Source organism: Neodiprion virginianus, chromosome 2 (assembly GCF_021901495.1).
Source record: "Neodiprion virginianus isolate iyNeoVirg1 chromosome 2, iyNeoVirg1.1, whole genome shotgun sequence".
NCBI classification, from domain to species: Eukaryota; Metazoa; Arthropoda; class Insecta; order Hymenoptera; family Diprionidae; genus Neodiprion; species Neodiprion virginianus.
Window position 1 is genome coordinate 6,253,292 of NC_060878.1, and position 23,829 is coordinate 6,277,120.

The 23,829-nt window shown below is 42.8% G+C and overlaps 2 protein-coding genes across 4 annotated transcripts; one reads left to right on the forward strand and one right to left on the reverse strand.

The window, feature by feature from the left end:
- Window positions 1–357: 357 nt before the first annotated feature.
- LOC124299217 (uncharacterized PE-PGRS family protein PE_PGRS54-like) lies at window positions 358–10,536 on the forward strand. The gene is made up of 7 exons (XM_046752264.1): window positions 358–498; window positions 1,411–1,509; window positions 1,792–1,947; window positions 2,735–3,116; window positions 3,194–3,313; window positions 3,462–5,450; window positions 5,817–10,536. The coding sequence occupies exons 1-7, from the start codon at window positions 412–414 to the stop codon at window positions 8,321–8,323; spliced, it is 5,340 nt and encodes a 1,779-aa protein (XP_046608220.1). The 5' UTR covers window positions 358–411; the 3' UTR covers window positions 8,324–10,536.
- On the reverse strand, window positions 9,514–13,526 carry LOC124297364 (coiled-coil domain-containing protein 102A). Of its 3 annotated transcripts, none has more exons than XM_046748306.1 (7): window positions 13,191–13,526; window positions 12,261–13,006; window positions 11,935–12,160; window positions 11,632–11,841; window positions 11,254–11,528; window positions 10,858–10,996; window positions 9,514–10,423 (listed from the first exon to the last, which is right to left on the reverse strand). In XM_046748306.1, exons 1-6 carry the CDS (start codon window positions 13,233–13,235, stop codon window positions 10,888–10,890), a joined length of 1,611 nt encoding a protein of 536 aa, XP_046604262.1. In that variant the 5' UTR covers window positions 13,236–13,526; the 3' UTR covers window positions 9,514–10,423; window positions 10,858–10,887. The 3 variants fall into 3 exon arrangements, with proteins under 3 accessions (XP_046604262.1, XP_046604260.1, XP_046604261.1); XM_046748304.1 differs by having other exon boundaries at window positions 13,171–13,525; XM_046748305.1 differs by lacking the exon at window positions 10,858–10,996 and having other exon boundaries at window positions 13,171–13,525.
- Between the last annotated feature and the right edge of the window lie 10,303 nt (window positions 13,527–23,829).

Sequence of the window (23,829 nt, forward strand, 5' to 3'; positions counted from 1 at the left end):
CCTTCAACTTTGAAGGCATCTCATTATACGAAGCAGTTTATATTTTGAAGTTCCAACAATTTATGACTTTTTACTTAATTCGTGGAGCAAACAATCTTTCCAAATTGCATGAATAATTGCAAAATACCTTTTGCATATATTGGAATTTGGAAAGTGCAACTTCGTTTACCATGTTCTCAAAACCATATCAGATCTTGGCGCAATACTCACTGAAAATACAAATCGCTCTCTAAAATTACATCTGTGATATGGTCTATCGAAGAGAGATTCTAGGGGAGAGATTTTGGTGGGGGGACGGGATGAGGTTTCAGCGGTCTCGAATGGAGTGGGGCCCAAGAGTGTTCGGTGTCCCTTTCGATCCGTTTTGATCCGGCCGTCCAGTCAGCTCGAGACAAGACCCCGAGTGTCGCCATGACGCGGATACCGGGACCACCCTTGTGGTCCATCCTGGTCTTGATCGTCGTCTTTGGGTTGGTGACGGTTCAGGCTAAATATTACGTAAGTTTTTTTTACAAACTTTATGAAATTTGTGTTTTCGTTAGTCTTACTCTTTTTTCGGCATTATTATAATATGTTTAATACTAAAATAGAAAATTGCTCTGTTACTTCCGTTCAACAACCATCCGAGGTAGTATTTTTTTTTTCATATTTTTGGGTTTTGATGTGCATAATCAGTGGACACGGAAATATTAACAGAGGATGAGAATAACGATGAATCAATGAATTGTATCATACCCTTGTATCATTAAGTTGATGAAAATTCTCTTCATCTATCTCGATAAACCTAAATGCAAGTATTGAATGCATAATGTATAATACGATAGCGATTCAATTTGATATAGTGACCGAACGTCTTACAATTAGAACAAGAATCTTTTCTGATCGTCAAATGTCCTTGTAATATTTTGATAGTCGGTCATTGACAGAAGTGGTAACGATGATGTGAGCAGGCGCCACTGTAGCACAATTTGACCGTATTTGTACAGTATCTCAACCAATTACTTTCCACGCATCTAATCATAGCCTACTCAGAGTCATGACCTGTTATTCGTTATCATGTTTAAAAACAGAAGCCTTGAATGTGTAATTAAATTTCGCGAGGAAATGTTCGCACGTGTGCCAACCGAAGGAATCTAGTCCTTGTAATCTAGCGCAACCCACTAATTTTATTCAGAAAGTGATTGACGAAAGATTTGAGCATCAAAGGTCATGAGATAAGAAATGATAAATATTCGTTGAGCTTCTGCACGCTAGACTCACGATAATATAATATGTACTACTTCATCTAGCTCAATGTAAGACTATGTCAAAATATATAACACCAAAAAATACCCGTCATTCAAGCCCTGCGCCTTTATAGGGATACTATTAATGAGCTAATTAACTGACAATCAACATTGTATCTAATAGGAAAAGAAAAGGTTCGACCGGTCAATTGATCACCCACAAACTACTCCTGGCACACCTTATAGGCCTAGCAAACAGCGAACATTCAATGATTACAACACGGTAAGACAATATTATATAGCGAAATAATTGGTAATGGGTTCCGAAAAAGGGATTTTCGGTTTTGCCAGATATGATTTAATTCTTCAGTACTTGTATATTGTATGACAACTATAAATTCGGTTTTGCACAGCCTAATGAACAGCTCTGCCATTCAACGCCAAACCTTGAGTATCAAGATCCAGTTTCAAAATTAAAAGACTAAGTTTAAACCGTGACCTTCTATCAAAATCAGGCCCACCTGACATCTTCGCCGTTATTTACACATCAATGAATCGGTTTTAGCATTACATTGCCTACAAGGACGCAAAGTTAAATGTGTGCTATTTGGAACCTATGAGAAACATCTCTTCTAATGGCCTGAACCTCTGGCAAAAAATGCTCCACAACGCTGATCAAAGGACTCTCTATGTCTCGGAACAATTGCTGACTAAAATAGAAGTAAGTCTAACAGCGTGCAACTGATCTTTCGATAGCACATGCTGATGGTTCAATCGCCCTTTGTTTCATGAGTGGTGAACCGGAAAGTTGAACGTATCATGAACCTATCCGTAGGGCGTGTGTACGTTCGAATAATTAACTTCGAAGTGATTGCGAAAGTTTATGTTACCTTCGGCTAAATCAATAACAGGAAAACGATGCCATTACATTTAGTGTGCAATGTAGCGATGAACAGTAATTATTAATTCTTGTTCTAATGGGATAAAAGTAATATCAGTATTTCGACAGTTACCCTAATTGAAAATCTCTACTTTAGAAACGTCGGATGTATTTAACAAATTGACAGTTCTCCGTATGACGCAATGTGCAATTGCTATCAGGTCAAACTAAGAAAGAGCTTATTTCTAGTCTTGCGTATAGCTTATCTAAATCAGGCACGGGTTGAATCAGTTTTTGTCTGTCCTTGACCGTTGACCATTATCATTTTATCGCTTCCATTTCCTACGCGCTAAGTTGGAATAACGAACCCGCGACTGTGATTACCATGACAGTTGACAGAGTAAATTATTTTTCGGTTGTATTTCCAAATGTTAATGTTGAATTAAAAGGATGATTTTTTATGTCTACGTCAGGTGCGCTTCTTTTATAACGGCTCACTTTGTGATCCCGAGACATTTAATTCCCAGTCGCTGAGGGTGATCGTATGACTTTTTTGACGATATAATATGATCTTCCTCAGTCAACGATAAATCTTTCTTCAAAATTCTATACGACGTACTTTAATCAGGTATGGCGTCTCGCTGGCGGCCGTATAGTTGAATTTTGCCGAGGACGATCTGCAGTATTGCTCCAGGAAACAAAACCCGTTCCAGGATATATGGAGGATCCTTTCCTTAACGAAATTGCAGAAGACGAGAACGACGTTGTGCCACACCGTGTAGCTGATGTTGTCTTGAAGCCCCTGTACGCTCGTGCAAAGAGACAAATTCAGCTTGAGGAACGGCAACAACTTAATTCAAAACTGACAGTGCGTCAACGCCGTCAGGCACCATTTCGAGGTCGTTTTCGTGGACAAACTCAATCGCAGTATCTAAATTTTGGCGACGGTCAATCAAAGGAAGGAAAAGCCGAAGCCAGAATAACACATGATTCATCTCATGCGGTTGTTAGTAAGTTTTCTTCTTGCTTTATTTGGCACTAAGCAGAGTACGGTTTTTTCAGTTTTTGAACTGTAAGGTTGCTTTAGGTGGGACCAATGGTATGGGCCAGGCACAGAGTATGTCCTCAGGTGGGGGTGACTGTGAAGAATGTCCGGGATATCGTCAGCCAACATACCCAGGTCAAGGTGGAGGAATGGGTTCTCAAGGTAATTGAAAACGCGTCTGAAGCGTTGCCCAACTGAAGCTTCATGAAAAACAAGCTGATTCAACCCATTCAATATACCTGTTGCATTACGAATAACTACTCCAATGTAAGATGTCGACAATTGATTTGTCTTGTTTGTTTGAAATTAGGTTCTGTGTGGTCCTATCCAACCGGAAGACCATCAAGTGGAACCAATTACGAACGTAATTATAACCCGAAAACTGGTTGGAATCATAGTGGACCTGGACCAGCGGGCCAGCAAACGGTAGACCATGAGTTAGACAATCTATTGCTGCCTAAAATATACCCGGGTGAAAAAACACGTGGTGTGCCCAGTCAACCAAATGGTAAATATCCTGGCGGAGGCCCCAGTAGTACTAGTAGTGTATATCCTGACATCAACACCGGGAGTGGCATAGGAAGAGGACCGTATCCCGGTGGCGAATCGACCGGCACTGGGGGTGGCGTAGGAGGAGCACCGTATCCTGGTGGTGGACCCGGAGGCACTGGGGGTGGTGTAGGCGGAGTACGGTACCCCGGTGGTGGTGGACCCAGCGGCACTGGGGGTGGTGTCGGAGGAGCACCGTATCCTGGTGGTGGACCCGGTGGCACTGGGGGTGGTGTAGGCGGAGTACGGTACCCCGGTGGTGGTGGACCCAGCGGCACTGGGGGTGGTATCGGAGGAGCACCGTATCCTGGTGGTGGACCCGGTGGCACCGGGGGTGGTGTAGGCGGAGTACGGTACCCCGGTGGTGGTGGACCCAGCGGCACTGGGGGTGGTGTCGGAGGAGCACCGTATCCTGGTGGTGGACCCGGTGGCACTGGGGGTGGTGTAGGCGGAGTACGGTACCCCGGTGGTGGTGGACCCAGCGGCACTGGGGGTGGTATCGGAGGAGCACCGTATCCTGGTGGTGGACCCGGTGGCACCGGGGGTGGTGTAGGCGGAGTACGGTACCCCGGTGGTGGTGGACCCAGCGGCACTGGGGGTGGTATCGGAGGAGCACCGTATCCTGGTGGTGGACCCGGTGGCACCGGGGGTGGTGTAGGCGGAGTACCGTATCCTGGTGGTGGACCCGGTGGCACGGGGGGTGGTGTAGGCGGAGTACCGTACCCCGGTGGTGGTGGACCCAGCGGCACTGGGGGTGGTGTCGGAGGAGCACCGTATCCTGGTGGTGGACCCGGTGGCACCGGGGGTGGTGTAGGCGGAGTACCGTATCCTGGTGGTGGACCCGGTGGCACGGGGGGTGGTGTAGGCGGAGTACCGTACCCCGGTGGTGGTGGACCCAGCGGCACTGGGGGTGGTGTCGGAGGAGCACCGTATCCTGGTGGTGGACCTGGAGGCACTGGGGGTGGTGTAGGCGGAGTACGGTATCCCGGTGGTGGTGGACCCAGCGGCACTGGGGGTGGTGTCGGAGGAGCACCGTATCATGGTGGTGGACCCGGAGGCACTGGAGGTGGTGTAGGCGGAGTACGGTATCCCGGTGGTGGTGGACCCAGTGGCACTGGGGGTGGTGTCGGAGGAGCACCGTATCCTGGTGGTGGACCCGGTGGCACCGGGGGTGGTGTAGGCGGAGTACCGTACCCCGGTGGTGGTGGACCCAGCGGTACTGGGGGTGGTGTCGGAGGAGCACCGTATCCTGGTGGTGGACCCGGTGGCACCGGGGGTGGTGTAGGCGGAGTACCGTACCCCGGTGGTGGTGGACCCAGCGGTACTGGGGGTGGTGTCGGAGGAGCACCGTATCCTGGTGGTGGACCCGGAGGCACTGGAGGTGGTGTAGGCGGAGTACGGTACCCCGGTGGTGGTGGACCCAGCGGCACTGGGGGTGGTGTCGGAGGAGCACCGTATCCTGGTGGTGGACCTGGAGGCACTGGGGGTGGTGTAGGCGGAGTACGGTACCCGGGTGGTGGTGGACCCAGCGGCACTAGGGGTGGTGTCGGAGGAGCACCGTATCCTGGTGGTGGACCTGGAGGCACTGGAGGTGGTGTAGGCGGAGTACGGTACCCGGGTGGTGGTGGACCCAGCGGCACTGGGGGTGGTGTCGGAGGAGCACCGTATCCTGGTGGTGGACTCGGAGGCACTGGAGGTGGTGTAGGCGGAGTACGGTACCCCGGTGGTGGTGGACCCAGTGGCACTGGGGGTGGTGTCGGAGAAGCACCGTATCCTGGTGGTGGACCCGGTGGCACCGGGGGTGGTGTAGGCGGAGTACCGTACCCCGGTGGTGGTGGACCCAGCGGCACTGGGGGTGGTGTCGGAGGAGCACCGTATCCTGGTGGTGGACCTGGAGGCACTGGGGGTGGTGTAGGCGGAGTACGGTACCCGGGTGGTGGTGGACCCAGCGGCACTGGGGGTGGTGTCGGAGGAGCACCGTATCCTGGTGGTGGACCCGGTGGCACCGGGGGTGGTGTAGGCGGAGTACCGTACCCCGGTGGTGGTGGACCCAGCGGTACTGGGGGTGGTGTCGGAGGAGCACCGTATCCTGGTGGTGGACCCGGAGGCACTGGAGGTGGTGTAGGCGGAGTACGGTACCCCGGTGGTGGTGGACCCAGTGGCACTGGGGGTGGTGTCGGAGGAGCACCGTATCCTGGTGGTGGACCCGGTGGCACCGGGGGTGGTGTAGGCGGAGTACCGTACCCCGGTGGTGGTGGACCCAGCGGCACTGGGGGTGGTGTCGGAGGAGCACCGTATCCTGGTGGTGGACCTGGAGGCACTGGGGGTGGTGTAGGCGGAGTACGGTACCCGGGTGGTGGTGGACCCAGCGGCACTAGGGGTGGTGTCGGAGGAGCACCGTATCCTGGTGGTGGACCTGGAGGCACTGGAGGTGGTGTAGGCGGAGTACGGTACCCGGGTGGTGGTGGACCCAGCGGCACTGGGGGTGGTGTCGGAGGAGCACCGTATCCTGGTGGTGGCCTCGGAGGCACTGGAGGTGGTGTAGGCGGAGTACGGTACCCCGGTGGTGGTGGACCCAGTGGCACTGAGGGTGGTGTCGGAGAAGCACCGTATCCTGGTGGTGGACCCGGTGGCACCGGGGGTGGTGTAGGCGGAGTACCGTATCCTGGTGGTGGACCCGGTGGCACGGGGGGTGATGTAGGTGAAGTACGGTACCCCGGTGGTGGACCCAGTGGCGTAGGAGGAAGATATCCCGGAAATTTTCCCAATGGTGTAGGAGGTGAATATTATGATAGTAATCTAGGTGGTACTGGAGGACCAAACAGACCTAGGTGGTACCCGGACCAACAAAATGTTAATGATTGGTCCGGTCAGAATGGAGGTGAAGCTGGGTTACCACAAAAAGAAAACATTATGTCTCCGCAGTATTATCCATCACCTGGATCACAAGGTTCCGATGATGATGCAGATTCGCAAGCTTCGAGTTCAGTACAGAAAGCGGATTCTGGGACGATGGCTAGTGCATCAGCTCAAGGAAAGTATGGGCAGGGAACGGCACAATCTCAAGTTTCAGGAACTTACAGTGGTTCCGGATCATTTTCTGCTCAGGCAGGTACCAATGACGGTTCGAAAGGTGCTCAGACTCAAGTTAGTGGTGGTAAGCAGGGCGCAACAAGCAGTGCACAGGGCTCTGGAGGCCGTGGTAAGAGCCAGGCTCAAGTACAGCTGCATTCGAATACAGGAGCTACATCATCAGATGCACAAAGTAGCGGCTGGAATCATGGCACAAACTCGCAAGTACAAACGACTTCCAGAGGCGGCATGGCTGATGCACAAGCCAACGGTGAAGGCAGCACCTCGAGCCAGGCCCAAATAGGCTTTCAGCCTTATGAAAAAGAAAATGATCAATCGCAGACGAATTCTTCAATATTCCTGGGCGGTGGTACTGCTTCTGCACAAAGTGGGACATACAGAGGTCAATCACAGGCGCAATTACAAGGCTCGTTCAAATATGGTTTATCATACAACGGAGCTGCTCAGGCAGGCTCTGGTTCAGGGGCTGCTGCTTCTAGGAAACCTTTCAACTTTTCGAGTTCCAATTCAGAGCTGTTCAAACCGTTTAGTCCTTTTCCAACCGTCGTAATTTCATCCGAAGAAGTGACACCTGACAGCAATTTACAATCAGCCGAAATATTGCCAGCACTTGAAGAAGGTGGTGGTGAGCATTACGAACCACAAGCACAGACCGGCGGAACACAATCCCCACTTGTTCAGAAAACAGATACAGTGTTTACTCCTCCGGATCCAACGAGGGCAACTGGAGTAAGGTATAACAATCCCGTACCAACTCGCAGCTCATTGCAAAACACAGGAGTGGATGACAATTATGAACAAACAAATGTAAATTCAGATGATTATGATGAAGAGTATGGAGATGAGTATTACGACTCTACGCCAACCGTATTCCCATCTGAAAGTGTGTCTAAAGATGGTGGTTTAACCGTGAGCAGCAAACAGCCAAATCAATATCAACAGACTCACGTTTCGAACGGACAATACGGTGCACGTGTCACACAAGACTCTTCAACAGGATTTCATGAGGGCGATATTCTACAACCGGGACAATCTTTACCAGGATTTACAATCCCACCTGGATACCGTGGCAGGGTAGTGTCTATTTCCGGAAGCGATACAAAAGCTGAAGGTGATGGAGATTCGCAGTCTCAAACGCTTACGCTAACTTCAGGAAAAAACAACGTAACTTATGAAAATCGTACCAAGGAATCAGCGGCGGCCCATTCAAGAGCCTTGCAGACTCCACGTAATCGCTTCAGATACGACAGCAGAAGATACCAACAACCCGCAGTACCAAACAGTTACTTGCGATCTAGTCCCAGTCCACCAAGTAAGCCTAATTATTACACGATCACCAACAGCGTTGCAGGTAAGATACAAAGCAATAGAGACGCAGCTCGCAAGTACGAACACCGTTACTACACAAAAAGCTCCACCTGTGGATATTTCACTTTCTCCTGCAATATCGTTTACGGCTCTAATGGGCGAACTAAGGTCTGTAAACCAAAAGTACCGACTAACCCGGATGGCAGTCCAATAAAATGCTGAAAATCTGTCTCAAGTTCTACGTGACTTATTACACACATATTAAACTTTCAGAGTACTTTTACCTAACGTCGACATATTCACATTTGTATTCATTGCACTGCCTTCTTCAAGTAACGCAAGTATTCACATGGAAAATTTATCTCGAGGATTGGGTCGTTTAATTTTAAGGAATTAGTCTATATAGTTAACGTTTTAACTTCTCCGATCATTCTTAACTGGAATTAATTTTTAAATCATTGAAAGTACATAAAGAAATAGTGTTACAATATGTTGTTGCGCGAGAGACCGCAAGTATTTGACTTTACTTGTCTGACGATTATTTAATTACGAATGAATTCCTAACGAAGAAAAACGATTGAGTCAATGCACGTGCATAATTTTCCCACTATGATATGTGCACATAAACGGAAATGTAGTGAATATCTGTCAAGGCCCTGCTGCTTGTGCCATGTAAACGAATCACGGAAAAGCGAAGGACGGATATCCAACGTAATCAGTGGATCATGTTCCACTTTTCTGTGAACCGTCTCATACGGGATTGCACCTTTTAATTATTAGAACGTAGGGTGACGGTGGAGTAAGGGATGAGTATCAAATATTTGGACGAAACGCGGTTGCGCACTGGGTGCAAAATGTATGTATTCAGATTAATGCACTTGCTGTTGTTGCAGGTTTGCAAACTTTACACTGTTGCGGCAATGCGCCAATCGAGTTATGCGTTGACTGTGTTGAATTATAATGAAACACACGGAAAGAAAAAGGCTTGTAAGTTGAAAGCGAGTTTTCAAAAACTGCATGTTTTCTGCCACAAGATGGCGTCTTCCGAAATGGAAAAAAAGTTATCGCTGACAAATCGCATGAGCAGAAAAACCGATTTTAACATTGAATCATACCAAGTTGACCATACTTCGGGTGCGTTCCGAAATTAGCTCCCAGTGCTGTCAACCGCCTTTATCTTTTATGCGCTGCGGAGTTCGTGAGTAGCTTCTCCCTCTGTCGTAAGTAGGGAGTTTTTAGAGCTGCCAGCTAATTTCTGAATGCACCCTTCATTGCACCAATTTCGATGGATGTTTTCAATGTATTGTTTTTGTAATCTTTTCTCGTTTTATTATCAACATGAGCACATGAAATTGGATTGTAAAAAGAAAACGACAGTTGGATAAATTTGTTTATCTTTATATTTTTCAACGTTTTTGAAAAAATATTATTTTAAATTTTGAAACTAACATCGATTTTGCCATTCACTTCAGAATTAAGTTACGAATCGTTAACTATTTTACTACACTTTACTGATTCCATATGCGTAGGGGAATTGAGTCAAAAATATTCAGACAAAAGTATGGTTTCATCATATTCTAATCAGCATATACATATAAGCTATATACCTATATATATCTTCACATCCAATTATTATTCACAATGTTACACAAATTATTGCTTTGAAGTATTTCATGTGTATATTTTATATTGTTAATACGGTTTATTAAAATAATGAGCTTATAACCAGGAAACATCTCACATTCTTCTTTCGTCAGTCTTTATGGAAATAATACAAACAATTCATCATTGTTTTACAGCAAATTGTACAAAACAGAAAGTAATAAAAAATCTTGTACATGCATCATATTATTTAACACAACATATCAAAATTGTAAAGAATTCTATATAAATGGTAAAAACTTAAATAAGTATACGTAAACAACATAAAATGTACAAAAATTGCAAGTAAAAAAATAAACGTAATTATATCATGTATGTACAGCGTAACAAAATTATGAAAGTGTAATATGAACGTCGATTTTTTCAAAAATTCAGGTAAGTATCTGCAGAAGATTTAGTAATAAAAAATTTCACGCTGAGTATTTGTCTCGATCGTAAATCATAATACTAATTAAATTACGTGGCAGCATCTTAATCATTTTTCAACATACTATTATCTTTACTTTTTCAGTCTGTAACTAAAATAAAATCGTGCATTGTGTTTACATTTGTACAGATTTACAGGATACTGTTTAGAAGTCATTGACATCTTCGTCACTGAAATTGTGAGAAATGTTGGTGCTACGGTGAATAGATATTATGCCTGTTGATGTACGTAATCTGCAAATAAAAATTCATCGTTATAAATTACGTACATAGACTTACATCCAATTGGGAACTTGGGTGAGATACGTAAGACTGGTTCATCCCCAAACGGATTCAGAGGTAAGAAACAAATTCAAAAAATCACAATAATAATTGTATATGGCAGAGGTTTTGAAACGATTCTTACTTTCATGTATACTTTATTGTTTATTATTTCTCGACAATACTTTAGAAATTCCTGAATATTTGAATAAAAATCTTCAATTTTATGCAGTTCTATATCATGATATTTCGAGTCCCAATACTGTACTTTGCAAACTTGGTAACAAAACCATTGTTAAAAAAATAGGAATCTTATTCAGACAAGCAATCAAAACAAAAGGAAAATGAACGCACGAGTGACGTTTAATGATTTAACATTTGTTTATTCAGGCTTAAAGTAAACTTGCCTTGCACAACCTTTATTCCTCGCAAGTTTGTTAATCTGCAGAAACTGAATTAGGACATATGGATGCGGTATGGTCCACTATACCATCCACTAATTTATCTTCTTCTATTTCAGTTAATTCATCGTCACATGTTTCAGAACTGTTAATAGTAATATAGATTAGTCTACGTACAGAATAAAGCTGTATACTTACCAAATAATGATGGTTAAAAAATGTCTTTCATAGAAAAAAGCAGTGTTAATATCAGAAACGTAAGATTTACTTGAAAAGTTTGCTTGTTAATACCATGGTTAATAAGAATTTCCAAGAAGAATCGTCAAGATTGAAATTTGGAGGCACAAAGATAAAAGCACAATATTTTTTAAATATCATTTATTATCATTTTGTTATCATTACCTGTTTTTGAAATGCTCTAATTGGACGTTTGCTGAGCCTAGTTGTTCTGAAAGATCTTCATTGGCCCTTTGAAGCCTGCGAACATTGTTAGAAGCAGTATCTAGCTCGTCTTGTGCCGAAGCTAGTTCTTTTTTCAATTCTTCCACCCTAGCTCGCACCCTTTTCACTTCGGTTTCGTATTGTTCTGATCGTCTCAAAGCGTGCGACAATTCAGTCGTTTTCTCAGCAAGCATTTTTTTCAGTTTTGAATGTGAATGCTTAAGGTCTAACACCTCCTATCGAAATTCAATACACAGCGTTAACAGACATCAATTGTAAAGCAAGTTCTATGTCGATTCAGATCTTTCTGTGCAAATGAATATTTAATTTTTAATTTACCTTGTTGCGATCCAATAACTCTTGTTGAATTTGCCTGACATCCGTGTCAGACGCAGAAACAGGTCGACCTCGTCGCGACTCGACTCTTTCCTGCATATCGCGTAACTCATTCCTGAGTTGTTTATTCTCACGATCAAGAGAAATTTTCTCAGTCTCTAACCGTTCCCGTTTACCCCATTCTGCAGCATTTTCTGCTTGCAGTCTCTCCAACTAGAATTGATACAATTTTTTAAATCAAGTTTAGCGCTATATTACTCAAATATTATTTAATGTTCAATTGATATTCTAAATCTGTGGACTAACTTCAGTTCGCAGATCTGATAGACGACGATCCATGCCTTCACGATTTGTTGCCTCGTCAATGAGATCCGCTTGTGCAGCACTGAGTTCACTTTGAAATCTGTCCTTCAATGCCAATAGTTCTCTGGTAACTTCAGTTCTACTTTCTTCTAATTCTTCACACCGTTCTCTGAGTTGCGTTACTTCTGATCTGAGTTTTTCCATTCCCCGATGGAGCGACGACTTTTCTCTTGAAAATAATACAATAATTAAGCGAATATGTAATGACCCGAGGACTCATAAAACAGATACGTTTTCCTACTTATTAGTAGCAGTAAATTTGTACTTACTCTCGTTCGGCAGATATAGTTTTTGTTGCCTCTTCGAGTCTTAAATGCAGCATGGACATTTTCTGCATCAGAAATTCTTCATCGCTAGCATCAATAACAGATTGTCGTTTATCTAATTTATCTTGCATTGCATTGGTCTCGCCGACAAGCTTCATCATATCCCTATCCAAAGTATCGATTGAACTTTCTTTGTACAATTCTACAGCATGTTTAGGCACAGCACCTTGCAAAACATATTCCTCTATATCTCTGTCTTGCACTGCTGCATCCATATCAGATTTAGAACTTGGCTCTTCAGCAGAGTTTGCATGCACAAATAAATCTTTCTGATTCAATATCGGGACCATTTTTTCAGTCTGTTGAACGTTATTGTATACTTCCAAGAGCTCGTCAACTCCAAGCGCATCTCTGAGTCGAGGATCAGACTCTAAGATGTTGATTATTTGCTGATCAAATTGTCCAGCGTGTTTCAAAAGTATCATGTGTATGTTCTCCATTTCTTTTTTAAGCTGCTCATTCTGCAATTCGATGTCTTGTTTCTCATGCTTGAATGTGTTCGCATCTTTCAATGCTACTTCCAGCTTGCTTCTCAGCAATTTAGCCTCTTCCCTTGCTTTGTTTCTTTCATTGCGCACCTTGCTCCATTTTTCACGCCAGTTCGCCGTACAATCCGACCACCAACGCATTGTTTTTTCCATTTGAGCCGCTCGTGCTCGTGCTTCCTCAAGTTCCCTTTGTCGCAAAGCCTATACATATTTTAAAACGTGATTAAAATTGTCTTGAAATTGATTGAGTTTTTTCAACTCAAATTCTATCGAGACAAATTCTATAGCAGATAAATTCATGTTCACTGTACTAATTAAATACAGAGACACGCGACGAATCATCACAGTTAAAATTTTAAAGGTACCTCTTTGGTTTCCCACTCACTGTCTGCGTAGCGAGGAGAACTCGATGAGCTAACAGAAACATCATGTTCCCTAACAATTCGACGGGATGACGTTCCACTAGCTGTTGATTGTGCCATTGGGAGTCAGCAGGTTAACCTATTCCATGAGGTTTTCGAATGGATTACTATACTGAATAGTATTTCATGTAAACTTCATTCTGATTCGATATTTATTTTCTAGTAGCACTGATGAATGCGCAGAATATTAACTACGATCTGACGCCTTTGCGCAAAGTACAGACAAACTTTTATTATTTACAATAAACGTAACGAAAACAACACAATGACAAAAGCTTGGTAAAAATTAGTAATACGTCAGGGTGCGTTCCGAAACTTTCTGGCAGCGCGAAAAACTCCCTAGGATAGAAGAGAGAAGAGAGCAAAAGAGATAATAAATTGTTTATAGCACTCTGAGATAATATCAGAATGCACCCTAAATTAGAATCACAGAGTATCACCAGTGATGAGTACTCTGGTATCACGCATCGTTATCGGTGCGTTCCGATATTAGCTTTTATCCTAGGGTGTTTTTAGTGCTGCCAGCTAATGGTGGAGCACACCCTACATTGCGCGTAAGCGATATAGTGAATCTTTTGAAATCTGGGTGTGTCCTATCATCTGCCGTTGTATAGAACTCCCTAAGAGAGAGACGGAAATCGGTATGAGTAGCGCTGTGGTAGCGCTACACAAATTATTAACTCATTATTAAAATGGATGCCTGTAGCGTTGACTGAAAAATATAAAGACGGTTGCCTTTACGGGCTTTGGTGTGACGACCTAAAATCGTTGTGCGTTTGCGCCCCCTAAGATGTTCCACTGAAAGATGTTTCAACTGCAGAGTTGAGAACTTATTGCAGAACATCAGAGAGTTACCGATTTCGACATGATGCTGGCTGCATTCACCTTCTGAGTAACAGTCTTCGCAATTAGCGTCGGCACTAGCTCACGGCAGGCCCCGTGCGAGCCTTGAAATTCGGGCCCCCCTGTAAAAATTACGTACTACTCAAAACTCAAAATGCAGCTTTGCGAGATTTTTTTTTTGCAAAAATTGAAATAATATCTACAAAACTAACTTGCTGCTAATTTGATGTTCAATCGACATTGCAGCTAAGCCATTCAGCCGGTCTTGGTACATAGTGGAGCGCAAATAAATTTTTATAAGCTTCAGTTTTGAGAATGTCCTTTCTCCTAACGCGGAAGTTACGGGTAATGTTGAAAAAATCCTTGAAGTTTTATAGTTAAAGAGATAAAGTTTGGATATATTTCATCAAGACCTTAGATAATAATGTGCGACAAATTCGATTTATTCAAAATCTGAGATCTATCCAATAATACAAAGTTGCTGGAATTTTGGATGATACTAAAAGGTTTGCAAACGTCTTTGGTTATCACGAAACGTTCTCGTAAACTTGATATAGCTATATTGCATAACTTGTTGACAAATTCAATTTCCAACCTTTTTATTGGATCGCTTGATCGTTCATCGCTTTGAGATTCGTAATCGAGAAATCATTTCGTCCGTGGGGTACGTGATTCGGGTAAAGTTTGCGAAATGTCCAACTGTTCAGCCATCTGTTTAGCAGTGGCTACGCATCTTTCGAAACCGGATTCTCGGAAGGATTGTAATTGAAAGAAAGCACCATCGATCATGTTCATCGTGGTATGTAAATCGACTTTGGGACATTGTAAGGCCTTGCTGATTTTGTTGATCTCTTGCAGTATGTCGTACCATATCACCAAACGATTGAGATAATGAGAGAATGAAAAATGATCGAGGCAGATACACGCAGCGTGGCTGCGTAGGCCGTACAATCGTATTCAAATTCCTCACAAAATGCATTTTCTTACAATAGTTGTAATAAAACATGTATTTCTATGACAATATTTTACATGCGCTGTCAAAATTTATGTAAGTTTGGCCGTTCCAATCTCGAAATATTAATTTATTGTGCAATTTCAACTCTCAACATGTGATTCCCTATCTCGAGCCTTTTGCGACATTCTGAAGATTTATGTTTCGGTAAATTACTCGTAAACGCCTCTTAGAATTTTTATAAAATTCGAGTATCTTATATCGTGGCAAAAACTTCCGTCGCTAATTCTAAAGTTGCACAAATTTTGATCGAGATGAAATGGATGCTCCGTATATGAGACGGTATTTAACGCAGTGTCCTGATTTAAAGACCTAAAAAGGTAGTTGTCGGCGATTTTTTTTATTGATAGGGAGAGATAGAACGAAGATTCTTAAAACTTCGAGTGTATTTGAACACACATTTGAAAGGTACGAGTAAAAAATTTTATCATCCAACTGTCGCAGAACGGCAGCATTATTAGCTGACCTGTTAACTGAAGAATATATCTTTAGTCAAAGGCTGACCATCGAAGAGCCTAGTCGCTTGAGTCTGGAATCGGCAGGAAAGATAAAGTGCGTATTGTCTGAAATGTAAAAACTGAAGTCATTATACATCATATCATATCATATCATATCATCATATGATACGTATCATACATCATACATCATACATAGCATTAAAGTTCGAAACCAAATTTTGGATGTTCGGATGTTCAGAAAGTGACGTCACCCAAAATTTTTTTTCCTTGACGTCATCGATTTATATAGGCGAAAATTAGCTAGCCAAATTTCGCAGTCTCGAAACAGCCGCGCAGTGGAGCGGACGGATGAGAATCGCGCTCCGCAGATTTCGAGTATCGGAATCTCTACCTCCTGGATCCTGCGCTCCGGGTCCACTTCCTGATGAAACTCGACTTCCAGGACAAGCGCTCCATAATTCTGGATGTCCAGGTCCTTGACCTGGTGGATCTCGACTTCCAGGACAAGCGCTCCGTAGTTTTTGCGCTCAAGGTCCACTACGTAGTGAAAATTTACTTCCAGGACAAGCGCTTCGTGGTTCCTGCGGAGCAAGTACGCTACCTGGTGAAACTCGACTTCCAGGACAAGCGCTCCGTAGTTCCTGCGCTCCAGGTTCACTACTTGGTGAAACTCGACTTCCAGGACAAGCGCTCCGTAGTTTCTGCGCTCCAGGTTCACTACCCAGTGAAACTCGACTTCCAGGACAAGCGCTCCGTAGTTCCTGCGCTCCAGGTTCACTAGTTGGTGAAACTCGACTTCCAGGACAAGCGCTCCGTAGTTTCTGCGCTCCAGGTTCACTACCTGGTGAAACTCGACTTCCAGGACAAGCGCTCCGTAGTTTCTGCGCTCCAGGTTCACTACCTGGTGAAACTCGAGTTCCAGGACAAGCGCTCCGTAGTTTCTGCGCTCCAGGTTCACTACCTGGTGAAACTCGACTTCCAGGACAAGCGCTCCATAATTCTGGATGTCCAGGTCCTTGACCTGGTGGATCTCGACTTCCAGGACAAGCGCTCCGTAATTTTTGCGCTCAAGGTCCACTACGTAGTGAAAATTTACTTCCAGGACAAGCGCTTCGTGGTTCCTGCGGAGCAAGTACGCTACCTGGTGAAACTCGACTTCCAGGACAAGCGCTCCGTAGTTCCTGCGCTCCAGGTTCACTAGTTGGTGAAACTCGACTTCCAGGACAAGCGCTCCGTAGTTTCTGCGCTCCAGGTTCACTACCCAGTGAAACTCGACTTCCAGGACAAGCGCTCCGTAGTTTCTGCGCTCCAGGTTCACTACCTGGTGAAACTCGACTTCCAGGACAAGCGCTCCATAGTTTTTGCGCTCAAAGTCCACTACGTAGTGAAAATTTACGTCCAGGACAAGCGCTCCGTAGTTCTGGCAGTCTAGGTCCATGACCTGGTGGATCTTGACATTCAGGAAAAGCGTTCCGTAATTCTGGCTGTCCAGGTTTTTGACATGGTGACTTTTGACCAAGCGCTGCGTAGTTTCTGCGCTTCAGGTCCGCTTCCTGGTGAAACTCAAGTTCCAGAACAAGGGCTCCGTAGTTCTGGCTGGCCAGGTCCTTGACCTGATGACTTTCGACCTTCCGAATTAATGTTCAAGTTTAAAAGTTTGTTTATTGAAAACGTCATGTTTTGTACTATCAAACCAATATGCATGCTTCAGATAACATTTTAAATCGAAAAAAAAACCGAACGACCAGGATCAACAAATTGCAGGTGGTGAGTAGTTGGCATAGTATGCACAGGGATACATGACAATAACGTCGTTCAATTAGAGCTAAGATTGCTGTGTTTCGTGTTTTAAATCTGTTAGCACTTAGCTGATTGTTCTGTGATATTTTTTGACGTAATTTATTGTCATAAAATCGCAATACGTTATACTTACATGCGTGTGTAAACTAGTCATTTCCAATTTACGCACCATTCTATTATCGATGTACCAAAATAACCCAAAAAACCGTGATATCATATTAATTGTTGAGCTCAAAAGTAAAAAGTAACGACGTTTACCAAGAAAATTCTGAACGAAAATGAATGTGATTTAACGGTTTTTTGTGAGTTTTTTAGTTCGTCGATGATAAAAATATAAGTCAATTCAAAGTAATTTTAGTTTTTACATTTCAGACAAAAATTATGCATTTCAACTTTCCTGCCAATTCGAGATTCCAGCGGCGAGGCGCTTGAATGGCCAGCTAATAACTTCGCCATTTTGCAACAATTGATGATAAGTAAATTTTTCTTGTACTGTCCAAATATGAGTTTAAATACATTAGAAATTTTAAAAAGCATTGTTAGTTATTTTTCATTGGAAAAAAATATCTGACAATCAATGTTTCGATTATAAATTATCGTTTTCGATAGATTTGAAGAATAAAATATGTGTACGGTTCCCGATCTTTCGTATGGCAGCATTTAAAGAACTTCGCGGTTTTCACTTTGAATCTTTTTTCGGCGTTACTTAAATATTTAGCTAAATAATTATTGATTGCTGTCAGTTTTTAACCATTTGCATATGATAATAGTACAAAATAAATAATTATAAGCAACTATTTTCATGTGGACCAATAACAAAAAGCTATGTGACTATTTGTGCACGGTGAATCTAACATTTTAACAATATTTAATGGCAATTGTAAGTATATTTTACCTGAAATTTTTTAAACTTGTCATGTTTACAATAAAATATTTCAATTCGTTTTTCGCGCAAGCCCAAATTCAGGAGCTGTCAATGCGCTAGTGAAATTTCTGTAATATTTTATAATTTTCTAATAATCTTCTTGGTAAAATGTGACAATGAAGAAATTATATTAATCCTAACACAATATTTTTCATGTGTTCTAATACTGAAAATATTTATCAGTATTCCAGGTATAATCTGAGGTTGTTAGCGGTGGTCGTTGGAGGAAGTTTGAGGTGGTCGGAGGTGATTAGGAGTGGTTGCGGTTGATCGAAGTGGACGAGGAGGACAAGGTTTTGTGCACAGTGAGTAAAACAATTTTAAAAAATTTAATGGCAATCGTAATTATATTTTATTCAAAATTTTTCAAACTTGTCATATTTACAATAAATTATTTCAATTCAATTTTCGCCCAAGCCCAAATACAGTAGCTATCAATGCGCTAGTAAGATTTCTGTAATTTGTTATAACTTTCTTATAATCTTCTTGGTAAAATGTCTCAATATAAGGATTATATTAATTGGTTAGGGGTGGTTGCGGGTGATCGAGGTGGACGAGGAAAATGACGAGGAAGACGAGGTGAACAAGGTGGACGAGGAGAACGAGGATTTGTGCATGGCGAGTAAAACATTTTTACAATACTTAATGGCAATTGTCATCATATTTCATCTAAAGTTTTTCACATTCGTCATGTTTACAATATATTATTTCAATTCATTTTTCCCGCAAGCACAAATACAGTAGCTATAAGCGCGCTGATGAAATTTATTATATTATTAAATTAATTAATTAATTATACCAATCCTTACACAATATTTTTGATGTGTTCTTATACTGAAAATATTTATTACTATTCTAGGTATAACCTGAGGTGGTTATCGGTGGTTGTTAGAGGTGGTCGGAGGTGGTCTAGGAGTAGTAAGGACTAGTATGACCGTGGTCAAAACTATGTGGTTGAATCAGTGGTACTGTGGCGTTTTTATCCTAAGAATTGAGAAATCTAGGATTGTTAATTCGAAATTTGAACAAACGGAGATATTGAAGAAGCTAAAAGGAAATCAATTTAAACGTTAGCAGTTTTTTGAGGTGAGAAAATAATCCAATTTATTCTCATTATTCCAGAATCGTGCACTCGTGCATAATTATCATGCCTTTTCATACGTTTATTACCGCATGGTCTACACTGAAAACATTGCGGTGTGTCCAGGGCCTTTCTTCTGAACAATAAACAAAAATAAAAAAGATATTAACACTTTATTCATTTCACTGCATTACATGTATGACGATTCTAGAATAATGAGAATGAATTAGATTTTTTGTCTTATATCTCGAACAGCTACTCATAGAGCTTACATTTTGTTGGTAATTCCTCTGCTGTTGGTCCTATGTACGCTTTATTAAATGTCTTTTCGGCATTTTTCAGGGTTAGAATTATCTGATTTAAAAAGAGTCCTGCAAAACGATTTTACGACGAAAAGTTTCCAAACTCCGAGAATCGCAAATTTTTGGCTGATTTTGGGATATGCTGATGTCGATTTATTCACACCCAGTATCAACATAATTTTGCAACGAATCAAAACTGACGGCTGAAAAACATCAAATTTGCACTGGATTTTTAACGAGGTGGGAGAGAAAAATCACAAACTCGTTCCAGTTCCAGTTTATTCAATGTAGTACAAGTGTTCAGGTGTCAGTGTATACTACTTAACAAGTTTCCAAATACTATGAATCTATTATGTTATACTAGTACATGATACTAATGATTTTATACCAATAATTACTATAATAATATTTTCATTGATATAATTAGTATGCTATTTCTATGTAGAATAGATACTGCGATATATATTGCGTTAAGCAGAATATGAACAATGTTGTACAAAATCGTTCTTAATGTTGTTTGTGAGCGCAGTTTGGGTTCCAGTCTGAGTACCTTCAATGCTAAAAGGTACGATGCACCTCTGCAGGATTCAAAATGTGTAATGTTGTATTACTATTATATGTAATATTGAATAAATTGAATAACACCTACTGCAATTTCCCCGTAATTTTTTCGTATCTTCTCAGGTATTGGTCCCACGAGGATCAAAATACCGTTTTGTAATACTAGAGTTGCAATAAGTCTGGGAAAGGGTCGTTCGGATTGATTCTATGACGAAAAATTATCCGCTCGAGAAAAAGGAAGGTAGACCTCGTCAGTTTTTTTCTATTCGTTGTTTGTGAATTTGGGACAATGCTGAAATCAATCTCTTCACACAGTACATCGACGTAGTTTACTAAGAAAAGTCGATTCGACGCAGTTCCAATACGCTGCGAAAAACACACCAAGAGTAGCGGACAAAAAATAGAAGATTTCGTTGGTAGTTCCCCTGCTGTTGACCCTACGCTCTTTTTTGTGCTATTTTTGCGTTCCTGTGGGTCCAATTGGCGTGACGATCATACTAATCGAATATGAGAATAAAATCTTTCGGTCAAACAATGGGGGAAAAAGTAAGGCTAACCCCTTCGCATTTTTGGCGAAAATTTTGGTGATTTCGAAAAGTGCCGGAATAAATTCTTTCATGCGCTATTCCGACGTAATTTTGCGAGTGAAATCAATTGGGCGCAGAGAGAATACGCTGCGATCAACGCATCAAAAGTTACAGCCGGAAAACGAGAACCAGTGTTTTCGACATTTTTCAGCAGGTGCTTTTTCCTTCGTAACTTCTCTCCTGTTGATCCCACGCTGCTTTCGCTGCGTTTTCTGAGTTCCTGGGGGTCCAATTGGTCAGGGAAGGGTTAATGAAATCGAATCTAAGACCAAAAATTTTTCGGCCGAAAAAAAAGCAAGGCTAACCCCTTTGCATTTTTGGCGAAAATTTTGGTGATTCCGAAAAGTGCCGGAATGAATTCTTTCATGCGCTATTCCGACGTAATTTTGCGAGAGAAATCGATTGGGCGCAGTGAGAATACGCTGCGATCAACGCATCAAAAGTTACAGCCGGAAAACGAGAAACAGTGTTTTCGACATTTTTCAGCAGGTGCTTTTTCCTTCGTAACTTCTCTCCTGTTGATCCCACGCTGCTTTCGCTGCGTTTTCTGAGTTCCTGAGGGTCCGATTGGTCAAAAAAGGGTTATTGGAATCGAATCTGGGACCAAAAATTTTTCGGCCGAAAAAAAAGCAAGGCTAACCCCTTTGCATTTTTGGCGAAAATTTTGGTGATTCCGAAAAGTGCCGGAATGAATTCTTTCATGCGCTATTCCGACGTAATTTTGCGAGAGAAATCGATTGGGCGCAGTGAGAATACGCTGCGATCAACGCATCAAAAGTTACAGCCGGAAAACGAGAAACAGTGTTTTCGACATTTTTCAGCAGGTGCTTTTTCCTTCGTAACTTCTCTCCTGTTGATCCCACGCTGCTTTCGCTGCGTTTTCTGAGTTCCTGAGGGTCCGATTGGTCAGGGAAGGGTTATTGGAATCGAATCTGGGACCAAAAATTTTTCGGCCGAAAAAAAAGCAAGGCTAACCCCTTTGCATTTTTGGCGAAAATTTTGGTGATTCCGAAAAGTGCCGGAATGAATTCTTTCATGCGCTATTCCGACGTAATTTTGCGAGAGAAATCGATTGGGCGCAGTGAGAATACGCTGCGATCAACGCATCAAAAGTTACAGCCGGAAAACGAGAAACAGTGTTTTCGACATTTTTCAGCAGGTGCTTTTTCCTTCGTAACTTCTCTCCTGTTGATCCCACGCTGCTTTCGCTGCGTTTTCTGAGTTCCTGAGGGTCCGATTGGTCAGGGAAGGGTTATTGGAATCGAATCTGGGACCAAAAATTTTTCGGCCGAAAAAAAAGCAAGGCTAACCCCTTTGCATTTTTGGCGAAAATTTTGGTGTTTTCGAAAAGTGCCGGAATAAATTCTTTCATGCGCTATTCCGACGTAATTTTGCGAGAGAAATCGATTGGGCGCAGTGAGAATACGCTGCGATCAACGCATCAAAAGTTACAGCCGGAAAACGAGAAACAGTGTTTTCGACATTTTTCAGCAGGTGCTTTTTCCTTCGTAACTTCTCTCCTGTTGATCCCACGCTGCTTTCGCTGCGTTTTCTGAGTTCCTGAGGGTCCGATTGGTCAGGGAAGGGTTATTGGAATCGAATCTGGGACCAAAAATTTTTTGGCCGAAAAAAAAGCAAGGCTAACCCCTTTGCATTTTTGGCGAAAATTTTGGTGATTTCGAAAAGTGCCGGAATAAATTCTTTCATGCGCTATTCCGACGTAATTTTGCGAGAGAAATCGATTGGGCGCAGTGAGAATACGCTGCGATCAACGCATCAAAAGTTACAGCCGAAAAACGAGAACCAGTGTTTTCGACATTTTTCAGCAGGTGCTTTTTCCTTCGTAACTTCTCTCCTGTTGATCCCACGCTGCTTTCGCTGCGTTTTCTGAGTTCCTGAGGGTCCGATTGGTCAGGGAAGGGTTATTGGAATCGAATCTGGGACCAAAAATTTTTCGGCCGAAAAAAAAGCAAGGCTAACCCCTTTGCATTTTTGGCGAAAATTTTGGTGTTTTCGAAAAGTGCCGGAATAAATTCTTTCATGCGCTATTCCGACGTAATTTTGCGAGAGAAATCGATCGGGCGCAGTGAGAATACGCTGCGATCAACGCATCAAAAGTTACAGCCGAAAAACGAGAACCAGTGTTTTCGACATTTTTTAGCAAGTGCTTTTTCCTTCGTAACTTCTCTCCTGTTGATCCCACGGTGCTTTCGCTGCGTTTTCTGAGTTCCTGAGGGTCCGATTGGTCAGGGAAGGGTTATTGGAATCGAATCTGGGACCAAAAATTTTTCGGCCGAAAAAAAAGCAAGGCTAACCCCTTTGCATTTTTGGCGAAAATTTTGGTGTTTTCGAAAAGTGCCGGAATAAATTCTTTCATGCGCTATTCCGATGTAATTTTGCGAGAGAAATCGATCGGGCGCAGTGAGAATACGCTGCGATCAACGCATCAAAAGTTACAGCCGAAAAACGAGAACCAGTGTTTTCGACATTTTTTAGCAAGTGCTTTTTCCTTCGTAACTTCTCTCCTGTTGATCCCACGGTGCTTTCGCTGCGTTTTCTGAGTTCCTGAGGGTCCGATTGGTCAGGGAAGGGTTATTGGAATCGAATCTGGGACCAAAAATTTTTCGGCCGAAAAAAAAGCAAGGCTAACCCCTTTGCATTTTTGGCGAAAATTTTGGTGATTCCGAAAAGTGCCGGAATGAATTCTTTCATGCGCTATTCCGACGTAATTTTGCGAGAGAAATCGATTGGGCGCAGTGAGAATACGCTGCGATCAACGCATCAAAAGTTACAGCCGGAAAACGAGAAACAGTGTTTTCGACATTTTTCAGCAGGTGCTTTTTCCTTCGTAACTTCTCTCCTGTTGATCCCACGCTGCTTTCGCTGCGTTTTCTGAGTTCCTGAGGGTCCGATTGGTCAGGGAAGGGTTATTGGAATCGAATCTGGGACCAAAAATTTTTCGGCCGAAAAAAAAGCAAGGCTAACCCCTTTGCATTTTTGGCGAAAATTTTGGTGTTTTCGAAAAGTGCCGGA